General features: G+C 36.0%; 4 protein-coding genes across 5 annotated transcripts in view; 2 read left to right on the top strand and 2 right to left on the bottom strand.

Moving 5' to 3' along the window:
* Window positions 1-52: 52 nt before the first annotated feature.
* Window positions 53-5,581, top strand: LOC105212619 (putative sodium-coupled neutral amino acid transporter 10). Of its 2 annotated transcripts, XM_011184706.3 has the most exons (7): window positions 53-311; window positions 401-793; window positions 1,743-1,860; window positions 1,960-2,368; window positions 2,808-2,956; window positions 3,027-3,163; window positions 3,224-5,581. In XM_011184706.3, the coding sequence occupies exons 2-7, from the start codon at window positions 707-709 to the stop codon at window positions 5,192-5,194; spliced, it is 2,871 nt and encodes a 956-aa protein (XP_011183008.2). In that variant the 5' UTR covers window positions 53-311; window positions 401-706; the 3' UTR covers window positions 5,195-5,581. The 2 variants fall into 2 exon arrangements, with proteins under 2 accessions (XP_011183008.2, XP_011183009.2); XM_011184707.3 differs by lacking the exon at window positions 53-311 and having other exon boundaries at window positions 778-793; window positions 1,934-2,368.
* A 2,168-nt stretch (window positions 5,582-7,749) lies between these two features.
* LOC105212620 (uncharacterized) lies at window positions 7,750-8,884 on the top strand. The gene is made up of 3 exons (XM_011184708.3): window positions 7,750-7,907; window positions 8,005-8,070; window positions 8,131-8,884. The coding sequence occupies exons 1-3, from the start codon at window positions 7,788-7,790 to the stop codon at window positions 8,377-8,379; spliced, it is 435 nt and encodes a 144-aa protein (XP_011183010.3). The 5' UTR covers window positions 7,750-7,787; the 3' UTR covers window positions 8,380-8,884.
* Window positions 8,682-22,752, bottom strand: LOC105212621 (glycogen debranching enzyme). The gene is made up of 14 exons (XM_011184709.3): window positions 22,546-22,752; window positions 18,751-19,543; window positions 15,140-15,764; window positions 14,912-15,083; window positions 14,437-14,785; window positions 12,966-14,369; window positions 12,384-12,910; window positions 11,998-12,326; window positions 11,761-11,938; window positions 11,548-11,693; window positions 10,796-11,488; window positions 10,262-10,733; window positions 9,071-9,206; window positions 8,682-8,993 (listed from the first exon to the last, which is right to left on the bottom strand). The coding sequence occupies exons 2-14, from the start codon at window positions 19,324-19,326 to the stop codon at window positions 8,955-8,957; spliced, it is 5,646 nt and encodes a 1,881-aa protein (XP_011183011.2). The 5' UTR covers window positions 19,327-19,543; window positions 22,546-22,752; the 3' UTR covers window positions 8,682-8,954.
* A 1,884-nt stretch (window positions 22,753-24,636) lies between these two features.
* The window catches only part of LOC105212627 (kinase D-interacting substrate of 220 kDa), a 64,564-nt gene continuing 61,573 nt past the window's right edge, over window positions 24,637-27,627 (bottom strand). Inside the window, exons 12-13 of the mRNA XM_029040376.2 lie at window positions 25,984-26,244; window positions 24,637-25,927 (exon numbers count right to left, since the gene is read on the bottom strand). Coding sequence (XP_028896209.2) covers window positions 25,731-25,927; window positions 25,984-26,244 — 458 coding nt within the window. The 3' untranslated portion in view covers window positions 24,637-25,730. The remainder of the gene's footprint in view (window positions 25,928-25,983; window positions 26,245-27,627) is intronic.

Below are 27,627 nucleotides of genomic sequence, written 5' to 3'. Positions count from 1 at the left end.
GAGTAATTTTTGACCAATCTGGCTACTACCCTCTTACTGGCAATTGTTTGTATTTTTCTTCGCTGTTTTGTTTTAACAAAATTATTAGCATTTTCTTTGCTAATCAACAATTGCTTCAGTACAAAACCGTTTGCCACAGCGTCAATAATTTAAACTTTTATTTATCGCGAAGCGTGAGTGTACTAATATAGTGTTTATATTATTAACATGTGTGCGTGTGTAGGCAAAATAAAATTACGTGGTTTCCGATCGTACAATGTTTGAAAACAGTTTATTATCTTATCTCAATTTTTAGTTCTTGTACATTTAAGGTATATCAAACATGATATTAACTATTCTAACTAAAATACTTCGTTATATATACGCAATATATTTATATACCTATTTGTATTTGTTGTAGGCGCACGGCGGAAGCAATTTTTTTTTAATTTTCTTAAAGTACATAGTATTGTGCCAACAAGTGCATTTATTGTCGGAATCGGAGAAAGTTTGCTGTAACGGTTTGCGGTTGAATTCATACACATTCGTGGTATATACAACGTAACGCCCCCACCCGCAAGATTGTTAAACAGCTGTGTGACGAGCGCTTTGTGCCGTTAGAGGGACGCATGCTGCTGGAGCTACATTCAACAGCCCTTGAACTAATAACCTTCCACGTTAATAACCTGATAACGGCATTTCTTGTGTGATATAATTTGCTTTCAACATGTTGGCTTATTCGGGGCACATTATGACGCTAGCCAATAGTATTATTGGTGTGGGTATACTAGCTATGCCGTTTTGTTTCCAAAAGGTGAGCAAATCTTTTGTTGCTACATATATTCATATTATATTTGTATGTATATGGAAGACAATAAATTATGTAGATTTTACTTGTTTATGAATCATACCAAAAGTCCGAATTTTAATAGGTTTTGTTTAAAATGTATGGAAGGAAGTAAATTTGTTTTGTTTATTCTTTTTGAAAGTATCAAGCGAATTGAGCGTTAGTAACTATAAACTACTAAACTGTTTGAAAAACTTGTAGAGAATCCGTTTTAGAAATTGCTCAAATTCAGTATTTGTAAAATTGTATAATATGCCTTAGTTAACATACTAGAAGTATACTGAAATTATTTAAAACTTCATATTTATTTGTATTTACTTGAGCTGTAAATTGCGCATTTCACTAATTTATAATTTGCATTTTCGCGAACAATAGATAACATTGGAATGGAATAGACTAGTTAAAATTTCTAATTAACTCCGGCTGTTGTTAAATATTTTTCTCAAGGTTACACGCAAAACTTTCTCAGTTTTATACTAAAAATATAGATAAGTAAATATTAACGAACACGAAAAGGGTTTTTATATGTGAGTGTATGTATGTGGCTTATGCCGGTGCATAGCTTATCACTTTGTGGCAACTCAAATGAAAAAACGATGTTTAAAGAATTTGTTTAAATTTAAATGTGACATTAAACATCATTTGTGTTTTAACAAACAACTTTGTATATGTATACGTATATACATGATATGAATTACATACATGTGTACATATATACATAAATATAACATGTTTTTGCTTGTTAAATGTTATATATCTACAGCTGTCGAAATTACAATTTATATTATATGCTAATAGTTTTGTTTTTTTTTTCACACCTCGTTTGCTAGGTGCGAATACAATTACATACATCATAAAACACAACATTCAAACTCCACATTTTAATATTTTTTTATTCTCCTACCTTTAATTTCAGTGCGGCATAGTGCTCTCCGTACTCTTGCTGATCATCAGCAATTGGATAACACGCATATCTTGCCATTATCTCATAAAATCCTCACTGCTGACACGTCGCAAAAGTTTCGAGTTTTTGGGTAAAGTAAAAAATTGCCAAGCAATAATTACACTATTGCATACAAATTACAATCAAACAATTTTAAACTTCAGCTTTTCTTACAATTTCATCGTTACAGGCTTTCATGCGTTCGGTTCGTCGGGTAAACTGCTGGCGGAGTTATGCATAATCGGTTATCTTTTCGGCACGTCAATCACATATTTTGTGGTGATGGGTGATTTAGGACCGCAAATTGTTACAAAAATGTTTACACTTAACACGGACGACTTTCCACACCTACGTACGTGGGTAATGATAGCTGTAACGGCTTTCTGCATATTGCCGTTGGCTATGTTGAAGAATGTTGATAGCCTGTCAACAGTGTGTGCGGCATCGATTGGATTTTACGTCTGTTTGGTCGTGAAGATTGTTTTGGAATCGGAGGCGCATATTGTAACGCATGATTGGGTGGAGAAAGTGGAATATTGGCGGCCGGCAGGCATTTTACAATGTTTACCGATCTTCAGTATGGCGCTGTCATGTCAAATGTAAGTGGACTTTTTTATTTACTATTATTTTATATTTTTTCGCACCCTCTCTGCACTATTTATAAACATTCATTGCGCAGTTTATACACATTACTGTCATTTTTTATTTTAAATCCAAAAACCATTATGATTTTATTTGCAAAAATTCATCAAAAATCTTTCGCTTTCGTTGTATAAAACCCTTGAATCATTTATTACTATTATTACTCAAAAATGCATCAAAAATCTCTGTTTCCGCTGTATTAACCTCCATTAAAACCTTTATGATTTTTTTTGTAAAAATTCATAAAACATCTGTATTCTTTCACTGTTCATTACTGCCGTTTCCCCCCTCATTTCACACGCTTCATTTGTTTAACGAGTTAAACTTACATACAAACTCTAATTATAATTAATAACTATTAAAAAAAACAACAACAACTCAATCGCCTCGTATCAGGCAACTATTTGAAGTGTTCGAGAGCATCAATAATCAAAGCGTCGAAAAGCTGAATGGAATTGTTCGTAACGCTACTTGGATTTGCACATTCGTTTACATAGCCGTCGGATTCTTTGGTTATGTCGCCTTTTGTACGCAAACCTTTTCGGGTAAGCCGTCAAATTCATACCGCACTTTTCGTAACAATTAACCAAAAAAAAAAAAAAAAACATTTTCTAGGCAATATTCTGATGAACTTTTCACCCTCATTTGGCAGCGATGTTATAAAAATCGGATTTGTGCTTTCGGTTGCATTCAGCTTTCCGCTTGTCATATTCCCCTGTCGTGCTAGTATTTACTCGCTACTCTATCGCAAGGTTGATTACACTATTATTTTGACATACTTAACGTACATATAAATATTCACTATATTTTAGGGTCACACTGATAACAGTGGTTATATACCAGAGACACGTTTCAAGGTCATAACCACCTGTCTGGTGTGTTGTGCTCTGTGTATTGCGCTCATGATACCGTCCGTGGAGTTGATTATCGGTTTAGTGGGCTCCACCATTGGCATTGCGATTTGTATAATGTTTCCGGCTTTTTGTTTTCGCAAAATCGTCAAAAAAGACACGACCGAGCGTTCGTTGGCGCAATTTATATTCGTTGGTGGTTTTTGTCTCATGATTTTGGGCACTTTAGCCAATTTGAATGCCATCGACGAACAGCGTTCGGGTGCGCATTTACATGTGGCCAATGAATTGGATAATACGAATTTATTGCGTCCAACTGAGAAAATAAATGTGTTACCGTTAGACGCTGGTGCGGCAGCACAACCACATTTGGATAAACTGAGAGTGGAAGAGGCATTAGTTGATTTGAAGTTAAAAGGTAATATGTTGGAAACAGACGAAAAGCGAAAGTCTGAATATTTAATGAACGCCACACCTGTGCAAATAATATCGCAGCCAGCGGCAGTTGTTAATGCAAATGCAAAATTACTGCAAGCAAATGTGATAGCTGGAAAGCAAGAGGAGAATAAAAAAGAGATGGCGCCACTTATTGTTGAGTCGTTAAAGCCAAAAGAGGACGCTTTGAAAGTGGGCGAAAGCATAAAGCAAACAGTTGAAGAAGAAGCGCCGTCGGCACTTAAGCCACTACCAAAAGATCCCTTACCACATGAGGCGGAAGCGTCATTACCCAAAGATCCCTTACCACATGAAGCGGAAGCGCCACAACAACACGATCCATTACAACGTGAAGTGGAAGCGCCACAAGAACCAAACTTGAAACCACTACCGAAGCAGGCAGAGCCCAAAGAACTTCAAAACGAGCTACAACAAAACCAACAACCACAAACAATAGACAAGGATGCTATAAAAAAGGATGAGGAAGTGGCTGCCGAAGAGTTGAAGAATGGGCAAAAGTCGTCCAAAAGCAACAACAATGATATTGAACTTAAAGAAACGCAAAAAGAACTGAAACAAACCAAAGAATTGTTGGAACGCACTGTGGATCGGTTGAAACACGAACTGGCCAAACAGAATGAAGAAACACAGAATATGGTTGCGGAGACGTTGGAGAAAGTTGTGCAAAAGGTGGAACAAATCGAAAAGAAAGTGCAGCAAAAGGATCCTGCAAAAGCAGAAGCGCCAGCGCCCGAGCCAGTGCCGGTGAAAAAAGAAACGGTTAATGGGCCGCAAGAAAACGTTGTTCCCGTTAAAAAGGAGGAGGATGCAGCTAAAAATCCAAATGAGCGACCATCGCTGCTGAGCATACTCTCCGAACAGCAAGCGGAAGTGCGCGCACCGCAAGAAGTTTACGAACCGTTATCCTATAAAACCGGTGAACTTATTGAGAAAGTGAAAAATGGCAGTCTATTGGAGACGCGTTTACCACTCCCCTTAGCCGTGTTATTCAATGCATCTTCGTTAAATAGCAACAACAAGACAAATAATATACAAATACGTGAAGTGCACGCTCAAAATGCCACACAACAAACCGCCGTTAATGCCAATGCAACCCTAAATCTTAAGACTGACAATGCAACACAAGTAAAAGCTAATGAAGCACCTATCGCTAGTGTAGCGCGCACACCCAGCGACAAGGAGAAGGAGAATGTGGAGGCTATACGCCGTGAAATACTACAGTTGAAATCAGAGCAACTGAAGGACAGCGATATCGATATAATAGCGGCTAATGCAGAGCACATACGACGCAAGCGTGCGAATGCGCTGAACTTGGATGAAATCGAGTCGAAAATCCAAAGCAACAATTGTTTAACCGAACCGAAGGTGGACCAATTGCTGGCGCAGGCTGGCATAAGTAGTGCATTGAATGTGAAAACACAAACTTTTGGACGTGAATTGCGCTCCATAAGAGAGGAGAATGATGTGCAGCTATAAGCTCGTGTGTTCACCTCTTTGATTCTTTTTTTTGTTCATTATTATTTAATGTATTTACGGTTCATTGCATTTATTTGGAGATTTTCGCATTAAATGTAAGCTGTTTTATATATTCCCATTTACTCAACATGTACACTGAATCGTGTGTGTTTATATGCGATGTACCAAAAGCATTATCTGCCAGTATCATTCCTACCGATCGCGCTGCGTTTTACACGTTGCCAACCACCCTTGTACTACTAAGTCGTTACTTACTGAACTGACTACACACCTACCTATCTACCAATTCCTAAATGTATATATATACTATATGAATAATATTTTTTCGTGCGTGTGTGTCTATGCATGTTGACAAGACTAAATAAAATAAATATTTATTTATTTAAACGAGGTAGTTTTTTATTTACACATCTGCAAATTCATAAACTTAAAGTTTTAGTTAGCTTTTTTGTATTGACAACAGCTTTTTGCAACCAATTTTTATTGTTTATCGTGTTAAATAATCAAGGGTCCGGAAAAAACCCTGAGTTATGTTAAGTGCCAAGTTTTTTTTTTTTGCATAAAAAATTTTTTTTATAGTTTTAGTACAAATATTTTACATTTATTTATTTAAAATTTTTGTAAGAGATTTCTATTTATTATTGTATTATTACTGTGTACAGCCACAGCCTTTGGCTAATGTGACAACTATCATAAGGAATCAACAGCAGGTTTTCCATTCGATTTTTCCTCTCTTCCTATTTATTACTGGATCTCTTTTTCTCTTTCTCTTATTTTAATCGATCTAACGATTATCTTAACAATTTCTTTCCAAGTAACCTCTCTGGCATACATAATTGTGATATGTTCAAAAAATAATGGGAATTGAAAAATTTAAAATTTCACGGGCTTGGAGAGTCCAATCGTTCAAATTATTTTTATTAAGTTAGTACGATCAAATTTTCAACTGTATTCATTGCTTATTTTGTCTATAAGACACGTGTTTTTTATGAACATGGCGATTTTCGTTTGTTAAAAGCTCTCACTTCGTTGTTTGTTTATGAATTCCTGGCCAAAAACAATACAGTAACGATGACCAGATATGACTCCATGAGGTTTTTTACTATTTCCAAAAATAAGGAGAACCTTAAACGGTGGTCGTTTGAAAAGTATACGAGAAATCGCTGAAAGGGTCAAAGGCTAATCCAAAAAACGCGTTTGAGAAGCGTTTCGACGATTGAATGAATAAATAATTTCTTTCAAAAACCGAAAATACCGTTTATTTTTTGAACACACCGTGTATGAAGTGTTGCTATAAAAACAACAAAAATAAAACTTTTACTTTGAGACTTTCTTGCTGCAGAATTTCACTCATCAACCCTAGTTCATTCTAATCTCTATGCGTTTATAAAGTAGTTAAGATACCTAAACGTTGTCCTAAGTGGTACTCGCTTGGTCTCCTATCCAATTATACCTAGCTGTTATACTTAGCAAGACATTAGAAATTGGCTTTCGCGACCCATTGAGTCCAATACCGGAATCAACTAATATTCTTAACTGCCAGCTTGTTCTTATTTCATAAAGATAATTTCTCCAGATTATCGACTCTCTTTTTTTAATGGCTTTTTCACAAGGATTTTGTGGCAAATTACTCCATACGCAACACTTCTCATTGCTAGATTAAGTTCCGAACAACCCAACGCTCTCCTTTAACCTTCGAGATGAACTAGATATGATCGAAATCAAACGGCTTAGAAAATTATGATCGGCTCAAGACTCTTCGACGCCATATTAAAGTTTATTCGCTTTTCATGAGTTATTACAATTGTCCAAGTGTGAACTCCCGAAACTATATTTTTCCGATAACCTATTTTCCAATCTATTTCCCTGAGGATTGCTCAATTTCGCCACGTCATACTTAATCCTCAGACTTCTACACAATTTGTATGACCTTAGTTATGCAATATTAACGAGTAAAGAAAATTTTGTTTCGGACTTAACCTAAAAAATAATATTATGCCTGAATTCGAAAGTGTTTTGCTCTGAGGCTACTTCCTTGAATACAAATTTGACAATCTAGGTTGCTGAGATATCACAATTTACGAAAATTTGATATTACCGTTATGTTGGAGTCAAAATATTATATTCCATCTGTATTTAAAACTCATCCTTCGCATTTTTTTCTGGTTTATAAGTGTGAAATAGTTTATTTACTTCAGTTTCACTACTTAAAACATTCGAAAAATCCTATCGTGTTGTTGTTGATGTAACGGCATCAAACTTTCCCCAAATAATTTTGAAGAATGCTGTCGTTTTGACAGTCTGGGTCCATTCCGATTGCGTAGAACCGACTTCCTATTTCCGTTTTCTTGGTCGTTTTATACATTATTTTTTTATTTATTTATATTATATACATACATACATATATCTTTACTAGGATTTCATAGCAAAAAAGCAACATAACCTCAATTTTTTTTCTTCCTTTACTTGCACTTTAAGGTAGTACAAAAGGGGGGTATATCAAAAAACCATTTCCAATACTGCAAAGCTTTTAAACATTTTAAAGTGAAAAAGAAAAAAAAAATTGTCATAAAATATAAAAAAAATTGAAAACATGTCATCTACATTTGAATTCGAAAAAGAAAAACCACAAAATTTAATTTTAGCTAAGAATTTTTTCAAATTTCTTATATTGCAAATTCTACATTTGTGTCAAAAAATGTTTCCGACCAAAGTAAGTAACACTTAAAATCGCTGGCTTGCTGTAAAGCTCAAGCACTCTTTACAACAAAACAAATCCACGAGAAATCGCTTGCTTCTTTTTTCTACAGTTATTTAGTAACGACTCATTGCCAAGCCTGCAAGGTTCGCTCTTCTCATTGAATTCTGTTTACTCGGTAAGTCTAAAAAATTCATTAAATTTTCTAGTACGCATTTAAAGATTCATATTTTCACAGAACACTTTTGGACCCACCACACGCATGGAGCTCTATCCACGTCGACGTCACACCGAATTCTACTATGATCCCCAACCAATGGAGGAGTATCAGAGTCGCGCCTGTGAGCATCCACAAGACAAATTACAGCACAAGTCACGCGGTTCGAAATTCGAGCTGGAACCCATTGCCGAGGAGACGCCGAAGTTGCGTATCAATCCGCCGAAGAATTCGGATATGCGCATGTTTCGTAACAGTTACTTCTCCTGAGTGCTGTATGAAGAACGGTGTGTTGTTGTTGTTGTGTGGTGGAGAGTGGAGTGCGTGATGAGCGCGTTATTTGTGTGAGACTGTAAACTTTGAATTTCTTCGAAAAATAAAACACAAACATTTTTTTATTTAAACTAACAAGATTTTTGAAATATATTTATGTATTTAATGTTAGTAAATTATTATTATTTTTTTACTTGCATTTGATATGCATTTAATTACTACCGATTAGTTCGTTGAGTTAGCGAGCTCACAATAGCAACGTCTAACCGTTTTAAGAAATACAAAAAATATTGTATGTATGTATGTATGTTTTTAAATAGTCAACAGCAGTGTGGTACACTTCTATAATATCTGGGTTGAATACAAAATTGTATTATAACAACAATAATCTAATGAACGCACGTAGTAATCAACAATCAATTAAGGTGATCTTAAGGATCGCTTTTTAAGTATTTTTTTTTTGTTTTTGTATTTAGGTCAATTGTGTTTACTTGCTTGCTTACTACTCTTTACTTTGTTCTTACTTTCGCTGCCTAGTAACTCTAGTTCGCTCAGGTTTTAATTTTAACATTTCAGACATCTCCACCAATGGCGTGCAAGTCATGCAGAACCTGTTGTAAAATTAAAAAAAAAATAATAATAATTTAATAATTTGTAATACTAATCTTTAAAGCCATTACAATTTTACCTCTAATATGGTGGCAATACTCCAAGCCTGTGTACGGCAGGAATGATGACAATAGGCGCCATTATCGTTAGTCAGTTCGGGCAGTCCACGCCAGTGGGAGGTGTGTAGCTCTTTGAGGTGAGCGCGCAAAATTGACCTTGTGGGGAGTAAAAAATATATTTTTATAAATTATAAACAAATTTTAAGCATAGAAGTTAAGGCGAGTAGAGCTAAAATTTACAAAATTCGTTCAAAACATCTTCCATGTCTTCACCATTGCTAGGAATTAATAATTTATGAACGATATCTCACTTTCTACGGTTCCTTTCATTACTAACTTGCCGATTTGAAGAAATTACAGTAGAATTAACTGTTTTAATCTTATTTAATGATTCATTATGATCATCTGTAACCTCGTTCCCGTGACAGTCGGTTCTACGTAACCGGAACGGAGCTGGATCTATATTCGGTCAAGAACTACCAACTCGTTTCTAATACGACCATACGTTCGGAATTCCTGAAATACGTCGACGACACACAGGACTAACCGACCGGACTTCGGATGCGACAGACTTTCGAAAAGCACTCAACGTCATTCACAGAGGAGCCATTAACACCTTCAGATAAAAACACATCAGAGATAAAACACCTCCAATCGCAGACACTGAGCTCGTGTTGCCTCGCGAAACAAGAGTGACCCTCGCGCAACTTCGTTCTGGATATTGTAGCAGCTTAAATTCCTACTTATCCTGACTAGACCCTGACATACACAACATATGTCCTGCATGCAAAGAGTCCCGCATAACACTAACCACCTCTTTGCATGCCCCTAAACCCAACACCTCAATACCCCTTTCCTTTGGTCCGACTATGTCGAAACATCTCGTTTCCTGGGCCTCCCGTTAGATGACTTCGATAACAATTAATCTTGGCTTGGCGATTAAGGCAGGTTTGGGTAGCCGTTACAACAACAACCATATAATATAGATATCGTAATCTTTTAAGTGATACACAATAAAGCTCATTAACCTCATAACCCCAGATTTATTTCCCTTCGAGACTAAGATTTGTTAGATCCGACGAGTTTCGAAATTCTAGCAAAAATTCTTATTGAATCTTCATGTAAAACACACTAAAGAGCTCTTCATATATCAAAGACAATTCTCGATAATCATCCAAATATTATTAAAACAAATTAGAACTCCAACTCACCATGTTTCGGCAATAGTCGCTTCCAGGTGACCACATTTCTTAGCGAATATGAGGCGTGCTCGTAAATAGAAACCAATAGGCCACAACCATTCGGGTCCCTGATGATAGTTAAATCCATGCGCCACTGTGCAGTCATCAGCGTCATTTGAGTTATCGTAATTAGCACGATAATTCCAATCATCTGGATCCAATGTCTTCATACCCAGTGGGCCGAGCAGGTGTTTTCGCGCTTGCTCTAATGCAGCCCAGGCTTTTTGTGGATTGAACAGCTCCGGCGCCACAACCATTGCAATTGGGAAGTTGCAACGCAATTGGAAATCAGTCCAACCCTGCGAAGCACCATACGAGTCCTTGTAGATATTCTTCTTGTTCGCTTGCATGCCCAATTCCGATTCATCGACAAAGAAACACTTCTCGAAATTGTTTTGTATGCGATCAGCCCATTGCTTGTAGGTCCATGTGGTCGTTTCACCTGTGTTTGAAAAGGGACTTTAATTTATGTTTCGGAACTAATTTTTATATTTTTTAATTTACCATTCGGTCCCTTGCGTTCCACAGATTTGTACTCAATAATACCCTTCTCGCTCAGTGCTTGCATAAAACGCAACACTGACATTTGCAGTCCAACCAACTCGACAGCGGAGCCATCACGTGGTGTCGCGGGACGACCGCGGTTACCGGCCTTCTCCGACGAACCCATCTTATCCATCCATGTGCCACAATTAGCTATATTGCCGCCATATACGAAACCCGTCTCTGGATGTATACCAATATTGTTGTTGAAACCCTGATCTGTCATGTGCGCATCAATCTCATAGCCGGCATTGCGTTCGCGATATTGCAAGCCTTGGAAATGCACCTGTAGCGCTTCCTGCATAACATCGATCAATTTCTGATCGAATTTACCACGTCCATGCGGCTCACTGTCATCGTAGGGGAATATACGCGAAACCATATCGTTGAGAATATCCTTGCCGCGTGGAGCTTCGCCGACATATTGTTTAATGGAGTTCAACCACCACCAGACGGCATCGCGGCAGTTGAAACGCGGTTTTATACCGTTATCCAACAAGTTTGGTATGAGTCCATGTCGGAGACATTGGCCGAAACCGATTATAATATAGCGCGCCTCCTGATAGCGGCCGGTCAGGTACATGATGCCGCGCAGTGCAATAAAGGTGTCACGACCCCAGCAACGCATGTAACCGGTAGAGAAGTGTGGCAGTCCTGTAAGAAGTACGGGCAAACATTGAGTTATCACTTAAGTGATAAAGCATGAAGCTTACCTGCTGAGAGCGTTACACATATCTCTGGTGGTTGTGGCACTACAGCCGGACTGAGTGGTGGCAAGTTAGCGGATCTGCATGCTGATAGGAATTGCAGTGTGGCCAAAGCAAGCGTTTGCGGGAAGCTATGGCCGTCACGTATAAATCTGTGGAAACAAATTTTAGACGAAATTCGAAGGAACCACATGAAAAGTCAAATATCTATCTACTCACTCTGGCATGAGTTGGTATGTGTGTCCAACGAGGGCCTCGTGCACACCACTCAAAATGGCATCAAAGTAGCAAGGAATGAGGTATCTTGGTATATTCTTCAGTGGATCAAAAGAGGTCTTCAGCCATTTCGATAATATATTCGTGCCTTCACGATGGCTCAGACGATCAGCCACATAATCTGTTCCGAACAAATATTTATATATAATTTCGGCTAGAAGAACTGATTTTGGCACCCACCTAACATCCAATTGCCATCTCGCAAGTTGTTGCAAAGCGGATGACCCAAGTCGTTATGTGGCGATATCTCCGTTAGTATGGAGATGAAACCCTGCAGACCACAATAAACTATACGCCCATAATTTGGTATATCATAGGCGGCGCCACCATAGCCATGATCACGTTCCTCCTCTTCGCAGGTAAACAGCGCGCGATTCACGTCAACCAAGTCCAACTTGGCGATAATTTCACGCAACTCCTCGTACATCGCCCCGCTTTCGGATTGTAAAGCAGTCACAAGCCGTTGAAGGTATTCGGCATGCGGTTTCGTGGGATTGTGCAGCGAAACTCTGTAATATTTTAAAGACTTGTAGAGCTCGTTTCAATAGCATTCCAATAAAAATTACCTGATAGCTACAACCGAACCCGGATAGAGATTTTCGAAATCCAGTTGCGTTACATTACCATCCACGTAGGGAGTGGCGCGGAAAATTTTCGACTTATCTAATGGTATATGCTCACGCAAATTGAGCTGGAATTGTGAGAAACCATTGATGTAGTTCGGATCCTTCTTGAATGGACCCGGTCGATCGAACGGTTTATCACTTTTCATTGAAATATCTGCCTCGAGTATAATTTCGTTCAGCGTACCCTCGAAACGTAGCGAACGCACGCCGGTTGGTCCAGCATTCGGATGTGGATAGCCGAAGGCAGTGTGTGCGACAAGTATGACACTTTCGTGTGTAGTTGGCGAATGACGCGTGACAGCGACAATATTGGGATCCATTTGATCGACGTACACCTGATTAAAACCTTCTTCCGCGAGTTGACCATGCAGCAAGTTGAGTGCACGTTTAGCAGCAATAATGCCGGAATTGAAGTCCACAGCCTTTCCCCACTCCTGATACTGACGCTCCTCGTCAACGACATGGATCTGTTTGAGTATTACTGTTAGTTTAATGTACATTCGACTCAATGATTTAACTTACGTGATGCGGTACAAGTTCGTCATAGCCGCGATTGCTGCCCGTGGCACAGCAAGCCATGGATACTAAACCTGCTGATGGCAGTAAATCGTAGACCGAACGCTTTTCTACAGGCGATGGATTATCATGAGTTTGGTCCATGAAAAGCGCATGTGCAACGCTGGGTGCTAAATCACGTTTAGGGTTCACATAGAAAGCGCCAACCGGTTCGCCACCATAGCGGTAGACCAAACGACCCTCCTCATGCGAGTCCCAAGCGGACAAAGCTTCACGTATCAAAGATGTAATACCCAAGCGATTGACAAAAGCGTTGTCTGTCGCGTCTGAGTTCGTGAATAGCTCCGCAACAACATATAAATCTTGATTAACTGCTCTTGCGGCATCCAACAGATATTCGGCCACATGAAGTGGTGTTGAGTGACAGTTATCCAAGCGGACACCATCGAAAATTTTCGCCGTTGTCACCACATAATCCGTCATATGCTTCCACAAGTAGGGACTATCTTCCGGTTTTTTGCCGTAACGCAATTTAACGCTATCACCCCAAGCAATTAGCTCGCGTTTCAGATAGACATTACCACGTCCCGGCTGTTCCTCGGCAAAGTCACGTAGTGGATCACTATAACCCATAACCCAGCCGTTGTGCGCTTGGAAGAATTTACCCAAATCGCCATACATGCCTTCCTCGATCTCCTGAAGGCTCTTTCCGATTGCTTTGATTTGTGTGAAGTATTGCATAAAAAGTGGATGTTTCTCGGAAATATCACGCACGCGTGGACCATCGTGCTGAACACGCTCATACCGCACACCGGCCAAACAGTTTTCGATGGCATAACCCAGATGACCTTGAACCTCTGCACGCGCTTCTTCATTGATTGTCTCCAAACGGTGACGTAAGGTCTCGGCGCATTTGCGGAAACGTGATTCTTCATCGAAGCAATCGCCATGGAAGGCGTTGAAAATCTCCAAAGCCAAATTCATATCAATGGTGGCGCCCAAGCGTTTGAATTGTGGATCTTTAATCAATTGTATTTCATTGAAACGTGATCCGTCGGCCACATGTTTTGGTGGTGAGCGTGTGCGCACTAAGCTCATGAATTCTTCTATATTTTTATTAATATCGCATTGGAAAAGCTCGTAAATATTCACTTTTGGCAAATAAACGGTATATAACTGATGTTTGAGCGCTTGCAAGTGATCCTCACACTCAATCACCGCCGGAACGCCGACCTGGTCCAAAAGTCCGGCTGCCACATCTTCACCGACCTTGGCGAGTAAGGCATCAAGCAGAAAAGCGGGACGTAAATATGGACTAGTCGCGCACGAGTAGGCAACATCGGGATGTTCGCGCACCCAATCCGACTCGTTGGCCGTATGATTCAGCACAATATCACAAATGGAAGCAATCTGCAATGAAATAGGCGGCACATGAACCACTCTCTATTAAATATTTAAACTGTCAGCTCCAACTTACACCCCACTCCTGACGACACTTCTTGATCACCTTGTCCACATCATCAAAGGTGACTTCGCCGCCCTTCTTTACAGCAAAATGTGGATTCACTTTCAATTGATTGCGTAGCGAGTAAGCCGAACGCGAGCCGCCAAGCTCTTGTATTGGCGTAAAGTGTATGACGTTGTAACCCGATTCCTTGGCAACGCGCAACTTTGATTCCCACGTGTTCAGCGGACCCAATAGCTTCGTAAGCACTGTCTGACAACGCACCGAATTTAAGGGTATGATCTTCTGTGCGCCAGGTGGACCCACGTGAAGTGTGGGCTCTACTTGTACATAGAGTGCGCCATCGGGCTCCGAACCCGTGCTGTGAAATGTGTTAGAGAGAAGCGAAAGAATTAAGATTTTTTAGTTGTAAGATATATAGTTGCCGACAGTAATCGTAATTCACGACCGCTGTTACTACAAACCCGGTCCGAACTATTTTACATACCTATGCTTGTATTGAAACCAGAAGCGGAAGGTGCCTGAGAGATTCATTTTCACCTCACTGAATATGTCCGTGTCGACAATGTGCGCATATTTACTCAAACTTGTGGTAAATGGTTTTCCATTACGAGCATGCCAGTCCAGTACGCGATATTCGGTACGAATGAACTTTTTACCTGCGAAATAAATGAGTTATTATACTTCCGATTTAGTAGTCAAGTAAGCAACCTACCCTCCGCAGGGTAATTGGTATATAAAATAATTTCGCGTCCCAAAAGCGATGCAGAGCCACGTACACGAAGTGTAGTGCCACGCTTAATTCTATAGAGCACACTCTCGGCATTGGTACCCTCAGAGATGGGTACGCTGTGTATATCAGAGGATATAGTCATTTTGAGTGGTTTTGGTTTTCTTGTCTCTAACTGCACTGCGCTATGGCTTTCGTGTTTGGTGCTAACAGCTGTGGATACCTGAACTTTGATCTTTTCAATTGGTTTCTCTACTTTGATTTCTTCTTCCTGATTGTTTAGTTCCAAATCGAATTGTTCCTTCGAATTCGATTGCTCGGAGGAAATTTGTGTGTGATTCGATTTTTCTTCCTCTGTGTCTGCTAATTTTGCTTCAAGTTCCACAGTCTCTGCGGATTTTAAGCTATGCTGATCAGAACTGCCTTCGGATAAACAGTTCTCTTCTAGCGCCTGCTCTGCGTTGTTATCGACTATGTAGCTTGATATTAGTAAGTCAGGATTCGATTTTTCAACGACAACTTCTTCTGCTTTTTTGGTTGATTTTTTCTCCTTTGAATTACGTTTCTTCGGTGAGTTTACGGTCTTGGGAGACTTTTGTGAATTAGAGCCCTGTAAGAGAGGTGAGGTGTAATTATAAATTTCATAGATTTCGATGACGAGTAGAGTGCATAAAGAAACCATAATTTTATTTTTAATTATTAACGGTTTGTTGGCGACATTTAAAAGCAAGCAGCCACGTTCTTCCCGATCAGTGAGCCGATGGTCTTTAGCCATTTCGGGTTGTTCAAAACACAGTTCATATGCGGAAGCCAAAGATTATACACAAACACTTGATTATCACTTTTAAATGTTAAGAACACACTAAATATGGATTTATAGATATTTATTATATTTATCGAATATATATATAAATTATCTATGACAAAACATTTATGCAAGATCTTATAATAACCCAGAGAAATAGTGCAGTTATATATTTAAATTTAGTTCATAAAATAAATGTACCCATTTAACGATAGCACGAAACACGACACAAAATTCGACACAGTTTAGTTATTTAATTGTTTATAATATATATATATATAGTTTTTTAAATTTCTATTATAGTTCTACGCAAACTTAAAAAATAATCGCAGTATGCTCAAATATATATTTTTTTAATTTTCAAAAAATTGGCAACACTCCATTTTTTTACTAAAAAATTGTAAACAGTAAATTATCTTAAAACCGTTCGATAATACACTGATAACTAATATAAAAGTAAAAGGTGGTTACTCTTAGTTAAAAATATATTCTTTAACATTTAAAGTCTTAAACTCCCTCTGTTGGATACCACTATTTTGGTATTAATTTATATTATCCTTATATTTGGATTTGAACTTTGACCGCGCTCTACAATTTCTCTATAAATAATAAATTTTCATGCCAAAATGAAGACTAACCATCTATTGTGCCAAAATCCCTTTACTACATACTCTTCCGGTCGTAACTTGGAGCTAATCTGTTAAAGATCTTGGTGATTATAGCTGATTTAGTATGAGATGGTATTTTATTTCGAATAATAATTATTCATTTTCTCTAGAACTTTTTCTCTTCAGATTACTATATGCACCATGAGCTTTTTCTGACATCGAAACACGATGAACAGTTGACAAATCCTGTACTGTGAAGGATCTAAATTTTGTTGTTTTTTATAATATCATGTGTGAGTTGATTTGAAAAAAATGCTATATCCTTAGTTCTTCCTATGAAATTCATTAACATATAGTCATGATCGTTTTATTTAACTTAAGAATCTGGCTATAATAGGTAAAACATCTTAAAACTCTTGCTTTTACAATGCTTCGATTTTTGACTTCGCATTTTGGGAGATATTGGAACTTTTCTTATTTGTGGTATAATACCTAATAGTAATACCTGTATTTATTTTTCAAATTGACAAAAAATTTTAAAACCTTCCTCGTTCTATTAATGGATCCTTATGAGGTGTTTAGCATGCCCGATATAAATTTGGTAGACAGAAAATTTATTAAAAACTTAAAAATTTTTTTTAATCTCTTCTATCTTGGTTATCGATAAAACATTTTTTTTTTTTTGAATTTTGTGAAACTTAAAAAAAGTAATTAGTCCTTATCAGAGGAATTTTGCATATCATAAAATCAACCTTTATTTTTAGTAACAGCTTAAGTATTTTCTTTCATATTTTGCAGACCTTTTTAGCGAGTGCTACTTAATGCTAATTAGGGCCTTAGATTGTTAGTAGCTGCTTCTATTTCTTCTAATGTCTTCACTTTTGACTTAGACGATTTTTATATATGATTCATCATAACTTATGTAAAATAAATTAGATTTATAAATAATTTTTCTTTTTGTCAGGCCCAAACAAAATCTGAATTTGCCATTGTTCATTATCAAACGCGTTCAATTGTGTTAATTATTACTTCATCTTGTTTTTAACTTTTATTAGTTTTTAATTTTAATTGCTCTTTTTTCAATGATTGCTGTCATTGCGATCTTTGACGCACACAATACATATATACAAGCATACATACATACATTTATTGAAACATATATTTCTATGTATGTACGTGCGTTTGCTCTAAGTGTTTTCCACAAGTTTATCCAATTGGTTATTTTGTTTTTTTTTCTTCTTCATTTTAAATGAAGCAATCGGCATTAATTTGAGACACAAACAGTTGCGACCCAAGAGCATTCGGGACGAATTTCAATGTCACACGAATTGAATGGATGATTTTCTGAAATCGATCGTCATGCTTTGCTGTTTGTCTCCGGATTGCAGCACAGCAATCATAGACTTAATTGTTGTTGTTGTTGTTTTTGTTGCCGACAAGTTCACAATTTGCGGTTATAGAGGCATATATTTTGATATATTTTATATATGTAAGTATGTTTGTAAGAATGTTATGACATAGGCGCCAGGCTTGAATTGCTCGACTGGCTTCGGTTTGTTGTTGTAATTTGCGGTTTAACTGCTATTTTTAATATTTATAAATATGTTATTATATAACTGTACTTACGAGTAATATATATAAATAGATTTTCGATTTTTTTTGTTAGATTTTCAATATTTTTTTAGTGTAAAAAATATAATTTTTCGAAATTCCATTTAGTTTCGTTGCTCGATTCTAACTGATTAGCATTGCAAATGCATTTCGACTCATAACTAAACATCACAACAATTTCACCTCAGACACACACAAACACATTATTTAACATATAGTTACTTACATCGGAACTTATATACATAAATATATTTTGCATAGAATCTTATCAGTCACCGGGGCGTAGAATGCACATGAGGATGTCGGAAAGGGTTTCGGTTAAATGCACAACACTGCAGATTAGACACCAATTATCAGTTTAGAAGACACCATCCAACAAAGCAACAAATATTTTTTTTTTTTAATTTTTTTAGACAACATTTAAGCGCCCGCATAACTGCACCCCGCTCAATACACAACAACGTACACGTTAGCTCCCCCATATTTGAACCAAATGTTAAACTTTTTTCATAATTTTTTTTTTCTGAAATATTTCTACTTTTCTTTTTTTTAATAATTTTTTCTCAACATACCTCACCGCCAGCACTAATTTTGTTAGCTTTATGCTTGTTTTTATTACTACTATGCACATTGCCCATATTTGCGCTTGGTATTGCGTTCAGTACACCCGCAAGACCGACGTCCGTAACAGTTTCTGTCACCGGTATGCCGGGCAATTGCTGTTCTTGGTCACACTCGACTCTATCGGAAGCTGCATTTCGTGGGCGCTTCGTGTCGACGTCGTCGCGCCGCACCGCTTCGGTGGCGCTTTGACGCCCTTCGCCACTCGCAGCGACGCCACCATCGCTTTCCGCGTCACTTGTTCCATCCGTAATGCCTGCTCCTTTGCCAACTGTAGCCTCGTTTACACCGCACGACCACTTAATACGCTGTCGCGTGTTGTTTTTGCTGATGGGTGGTTGTACGTCAGCGCCAGCGCTAGCGTCGCTGTCAACGTCGTTCTCGCGGTCGGCTTTAATGCTACGATCGTTAGTTAATTTCGAATAGTAATCGACGATCCAGCGCACAAATTGCCAATTCAATATTATTTGCAACAGTGTGTTGAGTTGTTGTTGTAGATCAACGAAAAATCGTCGAAAGCCGTCCATCCTGATCTCGGTTTATTTATTCGTTTTAACACTTAATCGTATATCTATTATCTGTGGGATTTGTTTTTTGCGAAATTTCTTCTTCGTTCTTCGGTTGCTTGTGACTCGGCGTTTATTTGCTTACTAACTAAATGCGTTGTCGAAATCGAAATTCTGAGCGGTTAAATTTGCACAAAATAGTAGAGCGCTCACAGGCCGTCCGTCACGTATACAGGGTCTAAAGTTAGTGCAATGATTCATTGGTGTGAGTTTTTTTGTTCTACTACTTTTATCGAAATTTCATAAATTCCTCGAATAATGCTTGCTTGCAGTTATAAGCTTAATATTCCTCTATAAGTATACTAGATCATGTTTAGTTAGCGCGGTTATTGTCGGATCATATAGTTTACCGGCAAAACAGAATGGGACGACACTATCTTTCTTATCGAAACAAATTTTACTAACAATTGGAAATACCGCAGGTCGTCAGAACGACTTGAACTGAATAATGTGGATCTCATGGGACCTCCTGAGCTCCCCATGAGTGAAAAAAGCGACCTATCTTTCTTAACAAAAAAGACTACCGATTACAGTTACCACTGAGAATCCCGAAGAAGATTGTCAGAACGGCATAACTTGAATAAAGTGGAAGTCATGGGACCTCTTGAGCTCCGGAAGATCTTTATAACCACAATAAAGTTAATGTTTATAGCTTTCTTGAGTATATGAAACCAAAAACGATTCAAAACGATAATATCTCGGAACAATTTTGGAAATGTAGATTTCAACAAAACGACGTTATAGACATACGAACTATTACAAAGTTTTATCCGTTTTGAAGAGATCGGCAAAATAACGGTAGCGGTTTTTGGCATGAACTGGGTGAATGGTTGGTGTGTGTCATTAGTCATCCAAAATTATTGCTGGCAAGTAAGAAATCTTTTTATCCCTCCTTTTTTCAAAATCGTCCATAATATTTTTGATGGAGCTTTTGAAAAAACAACTTGGGAACATTTGATACGCTAACTTTTTTACCAAAGAACTTATAAAGTTTTTGAAGAAAAGAGTTTCCAATTGGGGTTCATTAATCAGTTCAAGGCGTTCATATATATTTCATATATTATTATTTCGGAGAACTCCTAACCTAAAAGTAAAAACCTTTCGAAGATCATTATTCTCTTAATGTACCCTATCTTTGCAATATTGTAAGCGTGACAAGCAAATTATGAAATTTTGTGTGCTAACACAAATTAAAGTAGTTGTTGTTGTAATACAATAAATAAACTGGATTTCACAATATCTAGGTTAAATTTCCAAATTCTTATTTGTCATTGCACCATACACCCTATACCGGCAGCTCATGCACTTAAACCAATGACCTTTCCAATGAACTTGAGAATCGAAAGTGACGTCATGGAACTCACTGCTTCGTTTAGAGAAAATGCAACAACATCGAACTATTGTATATATGTAAATAGGTGTATCGGACTGCCGACTGTGCGCGATTCTGTCTAGCTGATGGGCTGGTATACGAGAATACACCCAATCCTATATCTTTATATATATATGAATGTAAATATGTGTGTGTTATAATCAAAAACGTGCAGCACTTTCACTTTCTCTTGGTAACGTCATCAATGGCCAATGCAAAAACAAAATATTTTAGTTGACAGTGGGAGATCAAAAATAAACATCTCGCTGTTTGGGTGAATGCGTATGTCAGTATGTATGTATATTAGCATGTAGCAAGTTGTCTGCTGACCAAGTCAAGTATTTATTGCTTCCCGCATTAATTATAGTGAAAAATGGGCGTGTCTATAATTAAAATTCTTATATCTGCGTGTGTATATTTATACTATTTGTTCGTACTATATGTGCTTGTAGCTCTTATGAATAATCTTCATGCGTAGAAAAAAACGTTTCTATGCTTAGAATTTGGCATTATAGCTAGCTTTATATACCATCATACATAGATTTTCAATGAATAAAGGCTTTCATGGGCCACTTGTGCGCTATAACTGTGTCATTGATTCTGAGATTATTTAAAAAATATGGAAAAAGATTATTCTAATGTATAAAAAAAGATTGTTTTGGAAAGTAGAACAATTAAATATAGTTTCGATTAACAAAATATATAAACGTCCTTGCGTTTTCAGCATTATCAAATGCTCCCCAACTGCTATCACGTGGCTATCACTCGCAAATTCATTATTATTTTTTCAAATAGAATTCCTCATAGATTAGCGTACGACCCACTGCGCCAGCACTGACATTTACATTTAAAAACAATTTTAATTATTGCACTTAATATAGTTTGAAATTTGATTTCCGATTGCCGGTTCGCTTATCAGCCAGCTTTTGTGGCGTCTTTTCGCAAACACATTTAATTAGCTTTTCATTTTATTGTTTAGTACACTATATTTCTTATTGTGTTATTATTGGCTTGTATGAGTTCAATTGGTCAAAAATATGTACAGCACTCGGGTCTATATGTATATATATTTGTATATACATATATATATATATGTATGCATGTATAGACGTAATTTATTGCAGAAATAGATGTGTTTATTTAAAGGGGTTACACCATATCAATGAATTGCGTATAAGTCATACCAAAAGAAGCAAAAAAATTAAAAGCAAAAATAACAAAAACACTTTAAACTAATTAAATTTTAATTAATTTTGTATTATTTTTGTTTTTTTTTTCAATCTAATATAGTCGACTTGTTTTATTTTAAGATTTTCAATGTAAATAGACACATGTCTGTCTGTATATATGTAATTAGAAAATATTTTCATTGTTCACTATACACTTTTTGTCTATTATTTTTATGCACTAAAAGTCACTGCACTTTACGGAATTTTTCGCATTTAGATTTATTTTCCGCTTCTCACGCTTTAATTTTTTTATTTTCATCTATTTTTATTATTTTTTTTTTTATTTTTATTATTTAGTTTTTCTTCTTATAATTTGGTTTTATTTTTTATTTATTTAATTTGATTTTTATTATTTTATTAATTTTATTATTTTATTTTAATTATTTTCTCGCTTAATTTCTCACTCCACGCATTTTTTTTTCATCCTCGAAACACCTTTGCTCACAACTTAATCAAAATGTTTATGCAATTCACACATTTCTAACAAAATTAACCAAACATTTTTAAAAGTAAATTTTGCAAATCTAAAATATTTTCTACAATTAAATATATGTATGCAAGCAAGAACGATTACTTTACCCAAAAACTTTTGTGACTTAACTGACTTTTGTTGGCTGGCGCGACGTTGAAAAATCTGACAAAAATCGGCCCCGAAATAATGCCTGTGCGTACGAACTGCGAGTAAAATAAAATCGACTGAACTGAAATTCACAACTTCAAGGTGACCTCTTTGTATAAGAAACGCACAGCTGATAGCTTGACTACCTCTCGCCGTTTGACGGTTGTCTGCCTGCCTGGTGGCGCTGCAATCGTTGTTTGTGGCGTTGCTGATTTTGTATATTTTATGTATATTTTGCTTTTGGGGCGTTCGTTAGCCTCTTCTACTTTCGTTTGTTGTGCTCTCTCTCTTTATTGGCTCCCGCACACACGCACACCAGCATGAAATGTTGGTTGGCGTAAAGGTCGGGGTTTTGGGGGAAAATGCCGGTCTCCCGTTTATTTAGACGCGATTTGTTTACAATGCGCATGTGAGTGTATGGGTTCGCCGGTTTATCAGTACGTACATAGTGGGGAGCTTTAGTACAGCACGTGTGCAGCTGCTGGGGATTATTTGTGTCAGCATTTGCAGGTGGTGGTTCAGTAATCGATAGCTAGAAAACATCGATAGATTATAAATTGGTATAGAAATTGAAATTCAGCTCAATTATGTGGTAGTATCTGCATGTTCGAGGATGTCCAGTAGCTCTCAACAGTTCTCCGTAAATTTCTATGCCAATTTCTCGCTTGCAGATGTAAAACTATCTGGAAATTCATATGTCATTAGTTGTACTTTTTTATTTTCATTTCATACTTATAATACTTCATTGTTCGAACTTTATTAATTCTTTTCCATTAGCTGTTGTAAAAAAAATTATTCCACAAAAAAATATCAGGCTCTCATGAAACTGAAATATCGAAATTGTGTTCTCAATTTCCATTTTGTTGTCAGTGCTCTGTATAAGAAATTAGTTGATTTTCAGTACAGAACATTTCATATAATGAAATTGAAAATAGTATTATATTGAATCAAGCTTCTTCGAAGTGAAATGTATAAAGAAGGCTCAAATATTGGTTAATTCTACATATTGAATATTTCAAACTTACAACAATCACTCCATCCAATTTCCGGCCCTTAAAATTATCTTATATCTATTCGTTTACCAAAAATAAAAGACTTGTTCTATACCGCCTTTATATAGAAAATGTAAATAACTTGCCTATACGTCTCTATGTGGAAAAGTCTATTCAAAGTCTTTCTCTACTCATGCTGTTAGCTAAGCCAACGTTACTCAAATGGAACCGAAATCTAATATCAAACAAATAGAATAGTAGGGAGTTTTAGCAAATTCTTGTCTGCATGCCGCGTATTACAAGTTGAGCGTCTCTACATTACTTTGGTTTATAAAAATAACGACATCTATATGTTTGAGTTAGTGAGGCCTAATAAACTCTTAAAATTCAAGTCAAGCGCAGGCATCCTAAATGACGACTTCTACTCAGGGAATACGTAAAGGCACCCAATCTGATATCGCTAAGCACCATAACTGGTCTATGGCCTGCAGGCCTACCAGACGAACATAACCTAACCTATGTGTTTGAAGGTCATCTATAAAAATTTGTCAAAAAACACCATGTTTTTAAGTTTGATTCGATTTTTTGATACTGGGTGTGATTGACTGGATGGTTAAATACTCCAAAAATCTTAAAAAATAACCCTTTTTCATCATATTAAAAATAAATATACGAAATTTTCGGCTGACATCAATTTGTTGTGTTTATCTTCATATTTATATTAATATATGTTGCAGATTACCATTTAAAAAACACTTATAAAGTTTGAATTTCCATTCAGCCCGCTAAAAATCTTCGAATTTTCGAAAATCCCTCTGTAATACAGCTTTATAAATGTAAGTTTTAACATTATTGCAAAACGAAAATCACTTTAGTATCATATTTGTGACATGCAAAATAATCCAATTATGAAAAAAAATTAGATTTCATTGTTCTTTACCCTTTAATGTATCCCTAACCGGTTTTTTTTTCTTAAAATGTTCTTTAATAATTTTTTTGGCACCAATTTTGTTTGTGAATCTCTGACTTTCTGTCTTTAATAATTGAAAACAAATTCAATATTTTGCAATTGCATTTTAAATTTATTTTTATACTTATACATCATTCAATTCTGCTAATTACAATCTAATTACTACTGGCTTGAAACTGTGCCAGCTTCTCTTTCATTAAATATCGTATGCAATTGAAAAGTGCACGTGTAGTATATATGTATGTATGTAACGTATATGTGTGTTTCTTTGTATATTTGTTACTAACTACTTTTGTGACATTCACCACTTTTTGTTTACATTCTTTTTTATTAATTAATTTAATTTTTTAATGTTTAATAATTTCTGCAACTAACAATACTTAATTGGTAAATTGTGATCGGTTGGTGGTTGAAGAGTAACGCTTTCATTTTTATTTTATAGTACTTTTTTCATTAGTAAACAGCAGCAACAACAAACGATATTAACGATGTAATTGTAATTGTTATTGCAATTTTTTACTTTTCTGCACAATTAAGCGATATATGTAATTACACGTTTAGGGTTCACTCGATTCTTAGGCATCGTTGCAAATTATTTAGTTAAATACTTAATATTGTACATACACAAAGCGTTAGTTATATATGTATGTATGTATGTACATGTAGTATATGCGCACAATACATAAATAATATACTAAAGAATATTTTGCTAAATGATTTTATATATAGTATAAATGAAATTGAAAATTGAAAAAAAAAAATTATATATGTTTGTATGTATAACATAGATTTGAATATACATAAATCTACTACTTATATATATGTATATAATTAATGCACTACAGCTAGCACTATTCGTTTCGAAAAAAAATTATAATTATAGAAATATATTTATGTGATAAAAAAAAAAAAAAACAAAAATAAAAAGTTGCTTGTGACAATTCCGCGGCACCTTTCCACCATTTTCTCGCACCAAAAAAGTGATTTGTGTGTTATATAACTGAACTTGTGACCTTTTCTTACAATTTTCATTTTTTTTATTTTCCAATTTTTTTTCTTTCTTAATTTTCTCATTTTGATTTGTAAAGGCATTCCTTAAACACAGCCTAGCTTAACAATTTATTTTTCAAGCCAACCTTTCATCAGTCAGTTAGCTCTTTACTTTATCTACTAGCTCATTCGCTCATTTGTGCACGGTAAAGACTAATGGTGCTGATTCATCCTCTGGCAGATGCTCGGCTAATATAATTTTATTGACAGAGCGCGCTGAGGGCACTTGACTCTCGATATCCTCATAGTCCACCGATGAGGAACGAACCAATTTGAATTGTGAACCCTTGTTGTCTTGCTTTGTGATGACCAGCGATGCGGGGCGTGGTCCTATTAGAGAGAATAATTTAAATATTTTTTTTTTTTTAAGATTTATAATTTTTTACCTGTTGTCGTTTTGCTGGGCCGTCGTTCCAACGTTGTTGAGCCGCTCGATGGCAGCGTTGAGGCGGACGATGAAAGTGATGAGGGTTTCTCAGAGATGTATTCCAGATTTGATGCCATTTGCAGTTTGCTATTGCCACTCATGATGCTGACACGTTTGTCAGTCTTAACGCTGTTCTGGTGCTTCAATATCGAGTCGCGCCGTTGTGCCACCGGTGAAGCTGGTGGCATTGGTGTATTACTGATTAGCTGCAGTTCGGCATCTACGGAGATAGTTAAGGTAGACATGCAGGCATATAGTTGGTGTTTTAGGTTTTTTACAGAGAGTTATAAATAAAATTAAAGTGTTAATAAAAAGAGAAAAAGAGAGCGGATGCACAACTTTGAAGAAACGACGTAGATTTTAAGGGAAGATAGAATTTTTCAAGCGCTGACGAGTGTTGAGTTCTTACGAAAATTTTTACATTATTTTCAATTTTTTCATACATACATACACACACTATATATTTGTATTATTTACACCCTTTTTTCATTACACTATACAACATTTTCAGATTTCTGTCGAGGTAAATTTTTTTTCTAAAATCCGTATTATCGTTGAGTAATATTTTCTAATTTTTCTCCATTTGGGGATTTTAAAAGATGTCTTAAACAGGGTACTAAGGGTGTTAGTTGGAGTGCGCTGTGATCGAAAAATATTAAAAATTCCACATTTTGATAGATTTTCCGTCATTACTATTTTTGAAAATTAATTTATGAATTTAAATTAATTAAATATATAAAAGGGAATCCAGCTTCAATAAATGTGCCAAAAATCAATAGAATTAAAAACAACTCTTTGCAGTAATTTTCGATAAAAAACTAAACCATTCTATAAAAAATATTTCAATAAATATTAAAATCACAAAAAATATAGAGCCGTATTGAAAATAATCGCTTTTAAGTTTGCCTTAATAAAATTTAATAGCCAAAGTGTACAAAAAATAAAACAGTTAGATTTTGAAAATAATATTTTCTAATAAAAAAATAAATATATTGTATATAGAGAAGATTAAATTTCTTACGATTCAAGCATATTTATGATCTATTGACAGACGCACTTCATATTTATGTATGGTTTTATATAGTTATATAAAATATGTAACGCCTTAAAGCATATAAAAATATATATATATTTTTTTTTTGGGTTTGCACGAATCTTGTGAATTGATAGATGAAAATGCAATTTTCAATGCTATGAATTATCCCTAATTTTTTTGCACTTATGAATTATTATTATTATAAAATCCTCTTTTTATATATTAAATAAACCATTTTAAAGTCGATTTCTAATATTTTAGCTATTATGTAGGTTAAAGTTATTAATATTTGAGAATTCAGGGTTGTTGTGGAATCTGATATTTGTCGGAATCAGAATTCAAACCGACAAAAACTTCTGGTTGATGTCATGAAATATTATTAATTTGATGTTCGAATCAGAAATTTTATTGGTTTTCGAAGTCATGGAAACCAATTTTATCGATTTTACTATCAGAAATAACCCGGGAGGCTCAGGGCTGACAGATTTGAAATATTATGCTTAAATTTAGTTTGATTTATCGTTAAAACGCTTAGGAAATATATAATTACTATTAAAAGAAGAAGAT

Source organism: Zeugodacus cucurbitae, chromosome 6 (genome assembly GCF_028554725.1).
Source record: "Zeugodacus cucurbitae isolate PBARC_wt_2022May chromosome 6, idZeuCucr1.2, whole genome shotgun sequence".
NCBI classification, from domain to species: Eukaryota; Metazoa; Arthropoda; class Insecta; order Diptera; family Tephritidae; genus Zeugodacus; species Zeugodacus cucurbitae.
The sequence above is the reverse complement of the archived record's forward strand: the minus strand, read 5'-3'. Positions and strand labels throughout refer to the sequence as shown.